The 15,342-nt window shown below is 53.3% G+C and overlaps 1 protein-coding gene across 2 annotated transcripts in view; it reads left to right on the top strand.

Moving 5' to 3' along the window:
* LOC142907250 (ribose-phosphate pyrophosphokinase 1) overlaps nucleotides 1–15,342 on the top strand; it is a 35,714-nt gene that overhangs the window by 1,929 nt on the left and 18,443 nt on the right. The window contains exon 2 of one of the 2 annotated variants that reach the window (XM_076056524.1): nucleotides 14,242–14,449. In XM_076056524.1, coding sequence (XP_075912639.1) covers nucleotides 14,242–14,449 — 208 coding nt within the window. The remainder of the gene's footprint in view (nucleotides 1–14,241; nucleotides 14,450–15,342) is intronic. The other variant, XM_076056525.1, reaches the window with a different exon arrangement.

Genomic DNA, 15,342 nt, shown 5'->3' with positions numbered 1-15,342 from the left:
CTGGTGAGGAGGAGACGTGGTGAGGGAGTGATCTGGTGAGCGGGAGACGTGGTGAGGGAGTGATCTGGTGAGCGGGAGACGTGGTGAGGGAGTGATCTGGTGAGGGAGTGATCTGGTGAGCGGGAGACGTGGTGAGGGAGTGATCTGGTGAGGGAGTGATCTGGTGAGCGGGAGACGTGGTGAGGGAGTGATCTGGTGAGGGAGTGATCTGGTGAGCGGGAGACGTGGTGAGGGAGTGATCTGGTGAGGAGGCGACGTGGTAAGGGAGTGATCTGGTCAGGGGGCCACGTGGTGAGGGAATGATCTGGTGAGGAGACGTGGTGAGGGAGTGATCTGGTGAGCGGGAGACGTGGTGAGGGAGTGATCTGGTGAGGGAGTGATCTGGTGAGCGGGAGACGTGGTGAGGGAGTGATCTGGTGAGCGGGAGACGTGGTGAGGGAGTGATCTGGTGAGGGAGTGATCTGGTGAGCGGGAGACGTGGTGAGGGAGTGATCTGGTGAGGAGGCGACGTGGTGAGGGAGTGATCTGGTGAGCGGGAGACGTGGTGAGGGAGTGATCTGGTGAGGAGACGTGGTGAGGGAGTGATCTGGTGAGCGGGAGACGTGGTGAGGGAGTAATCTGGTCAGGGGGCCACGTGGTGAGGCAGTGATCTGGTGAGGAGACGTGGTGAGGGAGTGATCTGGTGAGCGGGAGACGTGGTGAGGGAGTGATCTGGTGAGCGGGAGACGTGGTGAGGGAGTGATCTGGTGAACGGGAGACGTGGTGAGGGAGTGATCTGGTGAGCGGGAGACGTGGTGAGGGAGTGATCTGGTGAGCGGGAGACGTGGTGAGGGAGTGATCTGGTGAGCGGGAGACGTGGTGAGGGAGTGATCTGGTGAGCGGGAGACGTGGTGAGGGAGTGATCTGGTGAGGAGGCGACGTGGTGAGGGAGTGATCTGGTGAGCGGGAGACGTGGTGAGGGAGTGATCTGGTGAGGAGACGTGGTGAGGGAGTGATCTAGTGAGCGGGAGACGTGGTGAGGGAGTGAACTGGTGAGCGGGAGACGTGGTGAGGGAGTGATCTGGTGAGCGGGAGACGTGGTGAGGGAGTAATCTGGTGAGCGGGAGACGTGGTGAGGGAGTGATCTGGTGAGCGGGAGACGTGGTGAGGGAGTGATCTAGTGAGCGGGAGACGTGGTGAGGGAGTAATCTGGTGAGCGGGAGACGTGGTGAGGGAGTGATCTGGTGAGCGAGAGACGTGGTGAGGGAGCGATCTGATGAGGGGGCCACGTGGTGAGGGAGTTGAATGGGTGGTGGGGGGGGGGGATCGACCCCACGACCTCCTGCGTACCAGGCGAGGTCGTCAACATCTAGCCCACCGCGATGATCGGAGAGACGCAGACTCCGAACGATGCTGCTGATGCCAAACCAAAATGAATCGTCACCAGCTCAGGGCCCAACTCAGCTGCTTCGTAGCTATTCCAGAAGCCATCGATAGCAGCCGGACGTGGGTGGACGCTCACGTTACACTGTAACACGATCTTTGTGCCCGGGTAGTAAAGTGTTATTTTCTTATTGCTTATGCTATCAAAAGTGCACAAAGTAGCGATGATTATTATTATTATTATTCCCCACAAAATGGATTGTACGGATTCCTGCAGTCAAGGAAAGCTTCAAATCAAGATTATTCCCCACAAACTTCGCGTTTGTGACCAGGATAAAATTATTTTTTTTTAAATGTGCATATTTTCAATGAGAAAACGCGCGGTGTGCGTTCGCGTCGTTTCCTTCACGCGTAAATTCCCGGTCACGAAGGCAAAGTTCGTGTGGAATAATAATAACAACAACAACAACAGTAGCAGTCATTTCCTGTACTTGTTGGGGGGCATAAGCGATTAGAAAATAAGGCTTTACCACTAGCCAGGGGACCAAAAACAAATCGTGTTACGTGGTTGAATTCTCGTCCCTCATCTTTTTGTTTGCATTTACCTCCGTGATGTGTTCTTGACGCCTGATGAAGGTCCGCTTACGCTGTGACCGAAACGTCGTGATCGTTTTGTGTTTCTACACACGCGACTTTACCGGGGGGGGGCGGGGGGGGGTGGGAAACACCCGACGAGTAATTTTACGCGGTCAACGAATACTTTATTATAGTGGCAGGAACGACGTTATTGCAAACACGATGCCTTGTATAATAAAGGTGTCAGTTTTTGTGCCAGTTAAAAGGGGTAAAACCTATTACTATATATCTTGTTACTGGCAAAGGAGGTCTCATAATGTAAAAAAACTCAAAACTCCATTATATAGATAACGAGCTGTACTCTACCCGGCTTCGCCTGGGATTTGGTATTATACACAGCCGACCGCCTTTGTCTCCCCAGTGGCGATGTTGACACACCACAGCAGTTACTTTTTTGAGGCTGAGTCGACCTAGGGGGAGGCCCAGGACCGGTGAAAAGAATCGTCACCGGTGGTGGCCGTGAGCGGGAATGGAACTCGGGTCGGCCGGGTTTGTAGTGCGGCGCGCTAAACGCTACACTACCGCTCTCCCCCCCCCCACACACAGATACACAGATAGACACACACAGATACACACACACACAGATACACACACATAAACACACAGATACACACACAGATACACACACAGATACACACACATACACACACAGATACACACACAGATACACGCACATAAACACACAGATACACACACAGATACACACACAGATACACACACATACACACACAGATACACGCACATAGACACACAGATACACACACAGATACACACACATACACACACAGATACACGCACATAGACACACAGATACACACACAGATACACACACATACACACACAGATACACACACACAGATACACACACAGATACACACACACACAGATATACACACATACACACACAGACACACACACAGACAGCGCGCTAACCGCTACACTACAATGCGTGACGCTTCCACATGCGAGGGTCACGTGACAGATTTGACGTCACAGCTCACTTGCCGTGCAAAAAATGAATGCATTATTGAGCTCCCCTCCCTCCCCTAAAAAACAAACAAAAATGTATTTTAATAATTGTTGCATGGTGTACAGTCTGGAAAGTACCCACATGGCAAATTTCAAGTTTGTTGCATGTCGGGAAGTACGCTAAACATTTTGAACGGACACACACATTCACAACTTTACCTTTTATATATATGGAGATCAGAATATTGATACTGCAAGAGGAATCTGATGAGCTAAAAAGCTCTTTGTTCACAGATGTCTTGTAAAGGGGGGGGGGGGCACGTGGTCAGAACGTTACGACGACAATAACAACACACGATACACACGAGGTAAATAAAATTAAACTGTTATACGCATGAAACTAAACTATTTTATCAGAACAGGTAAAGTCCACTGACATACGTTGCTTTTTTATCAGATGCGACGTTGCTATCACAAATGGTAGCTCAACGAATTGGCTGATATCATCATCATCGTCATCTTCATCACCGTGCGGAAATTGATTGCGGCCGCCAAATGCTCTAAACGTGTGGTGACGTTGATTTTAAACGTGGAGGGTCAAAACCCGGAGGACCCGGAGAAAAATCCACACGACCATGGGGAGAGAGAGAGAGAGAGACGCAGACTCCAAATATACAGCAGCAGGCATCGTCAGTAGCAAGATGTCAGCTACCTTGCCTGGTATGCAGGAGGTCGTGGGTTCGATCACTACCCTGACGCCTGCTGCTGTATATTTGGAATTTTGCGTCTCTCTCTCATCATCATCACGGTGACTCCAAATACACAGCAGCAGCAGCAGGCATTGTCAGGGTCAGAATTGAACCCACGACCTCCTGGATACCAGGCGTGGTTGTTAACATCTCTAGCCTCCGTGGTGATGAGAGAGAGAGACTCCAAATATATACAGCAGCAGCAGGAGCAGGCAACGTCAGGGCCTGGGATCGAACCCACAACCTCCCAAAAGTCTGTTGAGGCTGTACGGGGGGGGGATGATCCATTTGCCTTGGTGTGAGTGGCGGTTTATGTGTTACGCTACCAACCCAGGTAAAGACCCGAGTTCGATTCCCCCCGCTCACCGGGCACCAACACCACTGATGACAATTATCTGAACTGGTCTTGGGCCTCCCCTAGGTCGCCTCGGCCTCAAATGAGTACCTGGTGTAGCGGTGTGCAGTAAACACCGTCACCGGGGGAGATACAAAGACGTCCGGGCGTGGTGTTGGCCACCCACCCCCTCGTGTGCCACGGCCACTTGCCCCCTACCCCCCCTACGAGTCTCTCTCTGAGACTATTGCGCGTGGGGTGGGCACTCGCGTTCCCTTTGCGATTGTCGATTGAGGAGGAGGGCTGCCAAGTTGGTGACTCAGCCGCAGAAGGAGAGAGAAGCCCTGCGGCGTTCAGCAGCTTTCGGTAAAAAAATAAACCGTTGCCCGCGATTAATACCCTCGGTGTGGAGGTCGTTGGTGCGTTTCACCTCCACCCTAGACCGCCTCAAAGCCTGCGTCTTGCTGGGTTTCACCTCCCCCCCTCTAGACCGCCTCAAAGCCTGCGTCTTGCTGGGTTTCACCTCCCCCCCCTAGACCGCCTCAAAGCCTGCGTCTTGCTGGGTTTCACCTCCCCCCCCAAGACCGTCTCTAAGCCTGCGTCTCGCTGGGTTTTACCTCCACCCTAGACCGTCTCTAAGCCTCCGTCTTGCTGGGTTTTACCTCCACCCTAGACCGTCTCTAAGCCTGCGTCTTGCTGGGTTTCACCTCCACCCTAGACCGTCTCTAAGCCTGCGTCTTGCTGGGTTTCACCTCCCCCCCTAGAGCGTCTCTAAGCCTGCGTCTTGCTGGGTTTAACCTCCCCCCTAGACCGCCTCAAAGCCTGCGTCTTGCTGGGTTTCACCTCCACCCTAGACCGTCTCTAAGCCTGCGTCTTGCTGGGTTTAACCTCCACTCTAGACCGTCTCAAGGCCTGCGTCTTGCTGGGTTTCACCTCCCCCCTAGACCGCCTCAAAGCCTGCGTCTTGCCAGGTTTTACCTCCCCCCTAGGCCGTCTCTAAGCCTGCGTCTTGCTGGGTTTTACCTCCACCCTAGACCGTCTCTAAGCCTGCGTCTTGCTGGGTTTCACCTCCACCCTAGACCGTCTCTAAGCCTGCGTCTTGCTGGGTTTCACCTCCCCCCCTAGAGCGTCTCTAAGCCTGCGTCTTGCTGGGTTTAACCTCCCCCCTAGACCGCCTCAAAGCCTGCGTCTTGCTGGGTTTCACCTCCACCCTAGACCGTCTCTAAGCCTGCGTCTTGCTGGGTTTAACCTCCACTCTAGACCGTCTCAAGGCCTGCGTCTTGCTGGGTTTCACCTCCCCCCTAGACCGCCTCAAAGCCTGCGTCTTGCCAGGTTTTACCTCCCCCCTAGGCCGTCTCTAAGCCTGCGTCTTGCTGGGTTTCACCTCCCTCCTAGACCGTCTCTAAGCCTGCGTCTTGCTGGGTTTAACCTCCCCCCTAGACCGTCTCTAAGCCTGCGTCTTGCTGGGTTTCACCTCCACCCTAGACCCGTCTCTAAGCCTGCATCTTGCTGGGTTTCACCTCCACCCTAGACCGCCTCAAAGCCTGCGTCTTGCTGGGTTTTACCTCCCCCCTAGACCGTCTCAATGCCTGCGTCTTGCTGGGTTTCACCTCCCCCCTAGACCGCCTCTAAGCCTGCGTCTTGCCGGGTTTTACCTCCACCCTAGACCGTCTCTAAGCCTGCATCTCGTTGTGTTTTACCTCCACCCTAGACCGTCTCTAAGCCTGCGTCTTGCTGTGTTTCACCTCCCCCCTAGACCCATCTCTAAGCCTGCGTCTTGCTGTGTTTCACCTCCACCCTAGACTGTCTCTAAGCCTGCGTCTCGCTGGGTTTCACCTCCACTCTAGACCCGTCTCTAAGCCTGCGTCTTGCTGAGTTTCACCTCCACCCTAGACCGTCTCTAAGCCTGCGTCTTGCCGGGTTTAACTTCCCCCCTTGACCGTCTCAAAGCCTGCGTCTTGCTGGGTTTCACCTCCACCCTAGACCGCCTCTAAGCCTGCGTCTTGCCGGGTTTTACCTCCCCCCTAGACCGTCTCTAAGCCTGCGTCTTGCTGGGTTTTACCTCCCCTCTAGACCGTCTCTAAGCCTGCGTCTTGCTGGGTTTAACCTCCACCCTAGACCGCCTCTAAGCCTGCGTCTTGCCGGGTTTTACCTCCACCCTAGACCGTCTCTAAGCCTGCGTCTTGCTGGGTTTCACCTCCACCCTAGACCGTCTCTAAGCCTGCGTCTTGCTGGGTTTCACCTCTATCCTAGACCGTCTCTAAGCCTGCGTCTTGCTGGGTTTTACCTCCACCCTAGACCGCCTCTAAGCCTGCGTCTTGCTGGGTTTCACCTCCCCCCTAGACTGCCTCAAAGCCTGCGTCTTGCTGGGTTTCACCTCCACCCCTAGACCGTCTCTAAGCCTGCGTCTTGCTGGGTTTCACCTCCACCCTAGACCGTCTCTAAGCCTGCGTCTTGCTGGGTTTCACCTCCACCCTAGACCGTCTCTAAGCCTGCGTCTTGCTGGGTTTCACCTCCACCCTAGACCGTCTCTAAGCCTGCGTCTTGCTGGGTTTCACCTCCACCCCTAGAACGTCTCTAAGCCTGCGTCTTGCTGGGTTTCACCTCCACCCCTAGAACGTCTCTAAGCCTGCGTCTTGCTGGGTTTCACCTCCACCCTAGACAGTCTCTAAGCCTGCGTCTTGCTGTGTTTCACCTCCACCCTAGACTGTCTCTAAGCCTGCGTCTTGCTGGGTTTCACCTCCACCCCTAGAACGTCTCTAAGCCTGCGTCTTGCTGGGTTTCACCTGCACCCTAGACTGTCTCTAAGCCTGCGTCTTGCTGGGTTTCACCTCCACCCTAGACCGCCTCAAAGCCTGCGTCATGCCGGGTTTCACCTCCCCCCTAGACCGTCTCTAAGCCTGCGTCTTGCTGGGTTTCACCTCCACCCTAGACCGTCTCTAAGCCTGCGTCTTGCTGGGTTTCACCTCCACCCTAGACCGTCTCTAAGCATGCGTCTTGCTGGGTTTCACCTCCCCCCTAGACCGCCTCTAAGCCTGCGTCTTGCTGGGTTTCACCTCCACCCTAGACAGTCTCTAAGCCTGCGTCTTGCTGTGTTTCACCTCCACCCTAGACTGTCTCTAAGCCTGCGTCTTGCTGGGTTTCACCTCCACCCCTAGAACGTCTCTAAGCCTGCGTCTTGCTGGGTTTCACCTGCACCCTAGACTGTCTCTAAGCCTGCGTCTTGCTGGGTTTCACCTCCACCCTAGACCGCCTCAAAGCCTGCGTCATGCCGGGTTTCACCTCCCCCCTAGACCGTCTCTAAGCCTGCGTCTTGCTGGGTTTCACCTCCACCCTAGACCGTCTCTAAGCCTGCGTCTTGCTGGGTTTCACCTCCACCCTAGACCGTCTCTAAGCATGCGTCTTGCTGGGTTTCACCTCCACTCTAGACCGTCTCTAAGCCTGCGTCTTGCTGGGTTTCACCTCCCCCCTAGACCGCCTCTAAGCCTGCATCTTGCTGGGTTTCACCTCCACCCCTAGACCGTCTCTAAGCCTGCGTCTCGTTGCGTTTCACCACCAGCCTAGGTGATGTTGACTACCTCACCCGGTATGCAGGAGCTTGCGGGTTCGATCACGGACCTCGACCATGCCTGCTGCTGTATATTTGGAGTCCTGCGTCTCTCTCTCTCTCTCCCCCGTGGTGGCTCGGAGATGTTAACTACCTCGTCTGGTACGCAGGAGGTCGTGGGTTCGATTCCGGACCCTGACGATGCCCGCCGTATATTTGGAGTCGGCGTGTCTCTCTTTGTCTCACCGTGACAGGATGGTGGCTCGGCTGATGTTGACTACCTCACCTGTTATGCGGGAAGTTTGTGGGTTGGATCCCGACCCTGATATGACGCCTGTCCATATATTTGCAGTTTGCTTGTTTCTCTCTCTCCCTCCCATGACCGCGTGGATTTTTGTCCGGGCCAGCTCCGGTTCTCTCCCTCCGCGCTCAGAAAATCGGCGTCACGGGTTTTGGACTATTTTGGCTGCCGCCGCCGCTGTAAATTTCCACGTGATTAATCCACTTTGTTGATCGGCTCTCGTTTGCGATCGCAGCCAGGGTCGCCTCTGACAAAGGGGACGGACATAGTTCAGTGGGGCCTTACCCTCGTAAAATAGTGCGGCCTGCGAGCGTATTATTAAATAATACATATTACAATTCCTTACAGGGGAAAACACGTACTAATTAACGGATTACTAACATAGCATATAGTCACTAACACACATTGCAACTGATTGCTAATCTACAACTCATTAAATTTTGATTTAAAGCTTTCGTGACTGCAGTAATTCATATTCTTAGTTCTTTCGGTAAAGTCACGTTGAAGGGAAACAATAAAATAATAAAATATATATATAAAACAATAAAAATTCTCACGACGTTTCGACCATAACATAATCATAACCATTGACCGATTACTAATCGATTACATAATTACAATACTCCCACCCACCTCCGCCTCTAATCACTGCACCTGAAATGAGTTAAATTATGACGTCACCCTGCTGCGGCTCTATTTAAGACCGGGAGCAAGTGGAGAGGGCTTCACCATTCTGGCGAATTGCCCGATGATGCTGGATGTATTTACCAGCGAAACGTCGTGCTACTCAAACTGTAAATGTTGTGGATTCCGCTCTTCAACACACCGGCGGGCTAAAGTAGTGAACTAATTTGTCTTTTATGTTCTTAGTTTTTTCGGTAAGTGTTGTTTCCCTTCAACGTGGCTTTACCGAAAAAACTAAGAATATGAATTACTCCAGTCACGAAAGCTTTAAATCAAAATTTAATTTGTCTTTTGTCAACGTGACACTTTATTTTTTTGCTGAATTGGCCGTGTCGGGTGGTGGAGGGTTACGACACATTTATAAATAAACGCGATCTGACCCCAAAAAAAAAAAAAAACCTTTATTATGAATAATATTGGCTCGCGAAAGCCTGCCACGTGTTAAACCAAATTTTAAAACTAGCTCAGTTTTTTTTATCCCTCCAAACTCAGAATCGGCATCACCCGTTCAGAGTATTTTGCCGCTGCGAATTTCCACGCGACAACGGTAGCACGCTCGCCGCAAGTGCCGCGTGCGGTTAATGCAGAAACTTTTTTCATACTTTGAAGAGTGGCCATAAAAAAAGGGGTCCCGTGTTTGCCGACGATGATTATCGGGCGCTTGACGAGGCTGCTGTGTCTCCCTTACTCGTTGGTTCTATTCGGTGAAAGTCACCACGTAGGTAAAAAAAAATAAAACAGCAAAAAATCACCACGACGTTTCGGCCACAACACGAGCGGCCTTCATCAGGCGAAGGGACCCCAGGCTGTCTCGAGGACAGCGCTGGAGTGAAAAACAGCCACGCTCAGACCGCGGACCTTTAAAGCTGTGTGCGAGGAAACAAGGCGCCTTGACAAAGGAATTGGCATAAAAAAATTAGCATTTGATTGGCCGACTTAGCATAGAGGTGGTGTACGTGCGGGTGGGGGAGGGGGAGTTTACCTATCGATGGTGTGAAAAGGGAATTTATAAGAGCTGCGAAAGTTTGGGGTACCACTACTTGAAAAATATACCGCACCATTGAAAATCAGTTTAATGTTTGGTTCGATTTAGAACATCTTTCCAATGTCTAGATTTAAAGCTTTCGTGACTGCTAGGATCCATACTCTTTGGTTCTATTGGGTAAAGTCACGTATGTGAAAATAAAATAACAAAAAATCACCACGACGTTTCGGCCACAACACAAGCGGCCTTCATCAGGTGAAGGGATGAGACTGTCTGGAGGACAGCGCTGGAGTGGAAGAAGCCACGCTTAGATCACGACATTTAAGCTGTGTGAGAAGAAGAAGACCACGGGCTTTGACAAAGGAATTGGCATATAATTTAGCATTGAAATGGCTCATTGAAATAGCTAAGTTAAAGTATACACATCCGCAGAGGTGCCCCTTGACAAAGGAATTGGCATCGAATTTAGCATTTAAATAGCTGAGTGATTAGCTAGTATTACCTACGTGACTTTACCCAATAGAACCAAAGATTATCTTTCCAATGGTTGCCATCTCCTGTTTGATATATAAACCCCTTTGTCAAGGTGCCTCACCTCTCCTAAACCAGCTTAAAAAGACGCTACGAATCTTAACAACGTTCACTGAGGCTCTGTCGTCCCCGACAGCTCTGCTCCTTTCACCTGAAGAAGGCCGCTTGTGTTTGTGGCCGAAACGTTCGTGAGACTTTTATCGTGTTATTTTACTTTATCAATTTATCATTTTATTTCGATTTAAAGCTGGTCGTGACTGCAAGGATTCATCTTCGTTGGTTCTTTCGGTTAAAGTCGCCGCCGCGTAGAATTTAGAGTAAAATAGTAAATTGGTAAAATAAAAGAACGTGGTAAAATTCTCACGACGTCATTTTAGTCTCAATCTACGTGGTGACTTTACCGAAAGAACCAAAGAGGCCACGATCATACTCTTTGGTTCTATTGGGTAAAGTCACCACGTAGGTGAAAATAAAACAACAAAAAATCACGACGACGTTTCGGCCACAACACAAGCGGCCTTCATCAGGTGAAGAAGGGACGAGAGACTGTCTGGTAGGACAGCGCTGTGATTTTTTTGTTATTTTATTTTTCACCTACGTTACTTTACCCAATGGAACCAAAGAGTATGGATCCTAGCAGTCGCCACGAAAGCTTTAAATCTAGGCCACGATCGCTTGAGGCAGCCCAGGGGTCGCGAGTGAAGACTGAAAGAGAGCCTCGCAGTAGCTCGGCGTGTAGCAAGTACTCTCACCCTGGTGGAGGAAATAAAAACACCATTTTGACTCGACAAAAATCTCATCTGGAAGCCCCATTCGCCATGCCCGCGTTGGTTGGCACGTTGTTGTGGTTCCCCCCCATGAACCCCCCCTCCGCTTGTCTTTATCTGGCCAAACGGAAGCTTAACCCACGGCAAACACGGCCACAACAACGTGCACGAAAAAAAGGACGGACAAAGTGGAGCAAAAGTTTTAGGCCCGGGGGGGGGAGGGGGGGTGACCACCGTCGATTGACGCCACTTGTGCTGGCAACAACGCAAGGTTGAACAACCCCACCCCCATACACACACACAACACACACACCGCACAACACACACCGCACAACACACACCGCACAACACACACACCGCACAACACACACACCGCACAACACACCACACGCACAACACACATCGCACAACACACACACCGCACACCACACACGCCGCACACCACACACACGCCACACCACACACACGCCACACCACACACACACACACCACACACACGCCACACCACACACACCGCACACCACACACACCACACACGCACACCACACACACACCACACACACACACCACACACACACTGCACACACCGCACAACACACACCACACACACACCGCACACCGCACACACACCGCACACACACCACACACACACCACACACACACACCACACACACCACACACACACACACCGCACACCACACACACCACACACACCGCACACACCGCACACCACACACACACCGCACACCACACACACCACACACACACCACACACCGCACACCACACACACACCACACCACACCGCACACCACACCGCACACCACACACACCACACACACACGCACACACACCGCACACCACACACACACACACCACACACACACCGCACACACCGCACACACCGCACACACACCACACACACACCACACACACACCACACACCACACACACCACACACACACCACACACACACCACACACACACCACACACACCGCCACCTCCGTTTTGATCGGGGGGGGAGGGGGGGTGGTTGTGGTGGAGTGGGGACATCAAACAACGCGATGTTACATTTTATTTAATTTCCACCCTCCCCCGACTTGGCATTATTTCCGTTCCGTTCTTTGAGCCCGCAAGGTCGGCAGGCGGCACGTCTCGTTCATTTGAAAAGAGAACGCCGCGTTTGTCGGCGTGGTGGGTGGACAGCTGATGCACAGATATCGATGGACCTTCCTAACCCCACCCCCGGCCCTATCGTACAAACAGGGGTGTGTGCGTGTGTGTGTGCGTGCTTCAAAAATATGTTAACATCTCTACGGGTTGAAATCTTGACTTGAGGCTTTCGTGACTCCAGGAATTCATATCGTCTGGGTCTTTCGGTCAAAGTCACTTAAGATATAATTTTTTTTTTTTATCACGACGTTTCGATCGCAACACTAGCAATCGGCATGAGCATTGTGGGGGGCAGCGCCGTGGGGGGGGGCAGCGCCCTGGGGGGAGGGGGGTGGCAGAGAATTTAATGCGAAAGGTAAAGTTACAGGCCTTGATCAGGAAGAGAGAGAGAGAGAGAATGTCAGTGTAGATGGCTTGTGTCTCAGCTGTAATTACCTCCCTGACCCCCAGGTGTGTGTGCTGTGTTACGGTTACCTGACCAAACCGGCTCAGCCATCGACCCTACGTCGTGCGTGTGCTGACCTTCTTTTGCACCGCCGTACGTAGCCCAATCGGACGCGCGGAGCGGAAGGAGAACAGACTGAACACAGTGCGGAGTCTTTGGGTGGCAGTGCTGAGTCTGTGGGTGGCAGTGTGAAGTCTGTGGGTGGCAGTGTGGAGTCTGTGCGTGGCAGTGTGGAGTCTGTGGGTGGCAGTGTGGAGTCTGTGCGTGGCAGTGTGGAGTCTGTGGGTGGCAGTGTGGAGTCTGTGGGTGGCAGGAGTCTGGTGCAGTGTGGAGTCTGGTGCAGTGTGGAGTCTGTGGGTGGCAGTGTTGAGTCTGTGGGTGGCAGTGTAGAGTCTGTGGGGCAGTGTGGAGTCTGTGGGTGGCAGTGTGGAGTCTGTGGGTGGCAGTGTGGAGTCTGTGGGTGGCAGTGTTGAGTCTGTGGGTGGCAGTGTGGAGTCTGTGGGTGGCAGTGTTGAGTCTGTGGGTGGCAGTGTTGAGTCTGTGGGTGGCAGTGTGGAGTCTGTGGGTGGCAGTGTTGAGTCTGTGGGTGGCAGTGTTGAGTCTGTGGGTGGCAGTGTTGAGTCTGTGGGTGGCTGTGTGGAGTCTGTGGGTGGCAGTGTTGAGTCTGTGGGTGGCAGTGTGGAGTCTGTGGTGCAGTGTGGAGTCTGGTGCAGTGTGGAGTCTGGTGCAGTGTGGAGTCTGTGGTGCAGTGTGGAGTCTGTGGGTGGCAGTGTGGAGTCTGGGTGGCAGTGTTGAGTCTGGGGAGTGTGGAGTCTGTGTACATGTGTGTATGTATGTTGAACTTCTTTAGCGCCACCGTACGTAGCCAACCGTGCTAATCGGAGGTGTAGGGGTGGCATGAAGAACAAACTAAACACAACAACAACAAGAAGCAGTTCTAAAGGTGTCGTCAGGGTCCAGGATCGAACCCGCGACCTCCTGCGTACCAGGCGAGGTAGTCAACATCTCCATTGCCACCGTGATGATGATGATGATGAGAGAGAGACGCAGACTCCAAATACACAGCAGCAGCAGCAGCAGGCATCGTCAGGGTCCGGGATCGAACCCACGACCTCCTGCGTACCAGGCGAGGTAGTCAACATCTCTCAGTGTCTGTGATTGAACTCACGACCTCCTGTGTACCAGGCGAGGTAGTCAACATCTCTCAGTGTCTGGGATTGAACCCACGACCTCCTGCGTACCAAGCGAGGTAGTCAACATCTCTCAGTGTCTGTGATTGAACCCACGACCTCCTGTGTACCAGGCGAGGTAGTCAACATCTCTCAGTGTCTGTGATTGAACTCACGACCTCCTGCGTACCAGGCGAGGTAGTCAACATCTCTCAGTGTCTGTGATTGAACCCACGACCTCCTGCGTACCAGGCGAGGTAGTCAACATCTCTCAGTGTCTGTGATTGAACTCACGACCTCCTGCGTACCAGGCGAGGTAGTCAACATCTCTCAGTGTCTGTGATTGAACTCACGACCTCCTGCGTACCAGGCGAGGTAGTCAACATCTCTCAGTGTCTGTGATTGAACTCACGACCTCCTGTGTACCAGGCGAGGTAGTCAACATCTCTCAGTGTCTGTGATCGAACCCACGACCTCCTGCGTACCAGGCGAGGTAGTCAACATCTCTCAGGGTCTGTGATTGAACCCACGACCTCCTGTGTACCAGGCGAGGTAGTCAACATCTCGCCCCCCACCGCCTCCCCCCCCAGCGTGGAGATCGGCGAGAGCGTCCGCGGCGAGGACGTTTACATCATCCAGAGCGGCTCGGGCGAGATCAACGACAACCTCATGGAGATGCTGATCATGATCAACGCGTGCAAGATCGCCTCGTCGTCACGCGTCACCGCCGTCATCCCGTGCTTCCCGTACGCGCGCCAGGACAAGAAGGACAAGGTCAGGCAACGCGGCGGCGACGACGTGGGTACTCCTCCTCATCCTCCTCCTCTTCCTCCTCATCCTCCTCCTCGTTCTCTTCCTCCTCCTCCTCGTTCTCCTCATCCTCCTCTTCCTCATCCTCCTCCTCTTCCTCCTCATCCTCCTCGTTCTCCTCATCCTCCTCATCCTCCTCTTCCTCCTCTTCCTCCTCTTCCTCATCCTCTTCCTCCTCCTCCTCCTCCTCGTTCTCCTCCTCCTCTTCCTCCTCCTCCTCGTTCTCCTCCTCGTCCTCCTCCTCATCCTCCTCTTGCTCATCCTCCTCTTCTTCCTCCTCATCCTCCTCCTCGTCCTCCTCCTCGTCCTCCTCCTCGTCCTCCTCCTCATCCTCGTGCCCCCCCCCCCCCCGCTGCCTCTGTCGCCCTCTGTCTCTGTCTCTAACCCCCCTCTCTCTCTCCAGCCCCCCCCCCTCTCTCTCTCTACCCCCCTCTCTCTCTCTACCCCCCTCTCTCTCCAGCCCCCCCCTCTCTCCAGCCCCCCCCCCTCTCTCTCCAGCCCCCCCCCCCCCGCTCTCCCCAGCCCCCCCCCCCCCCCGCTCTCCCCAGCCCCCCCCCCCCCGCTCTCTCCCGCCAATCGGCCCAAATTCCCCGGTGATTTCGCTCGATTTTTGGAGTGGGTGGGGTCAAGATTTGCGTTGAGCTCTCTCGGCAGTCGACCCAATCAGTGCAATCGATGGACCACGACGATCGTTTGTTGTGGTGGTGGTTGTGGTGGTGGTTGTGGTGGTGGTTGTGGTGGTGGTGGTTGTGGTGATGGTGGTTGTGGTGGTGGTGGTTGTGGTGGTGGTTGTGGTGGTGGTTGTGGTGGTGGTGGTGGTGGTGGTGGTTGTGGTGGTGGTTGTGGTGGTTGTGGTGGTGGTGGTTGTGGTGATGGTGGTT

Source organism: Petromyzon marinus, chromosome 76 (assembly GCF_048934315.1).
Source record: "Petromyzon marinus isolate PM22_M1 ecotype Great Lakes invasive population chromosome 76, UKy_Petmar_22M1.pri1.0, whole genome shotgun sequence".
Lineage (NCBI taxonomy): Eukaryota > Metazoa > Chordata > Hyperoartia > Petromyzontiformes > Petromyzontidae > Petromyzon > Petromyzon marinus.
This window is presented reverse-complemented; position numbering and strand designations above follow the sequence as displayed.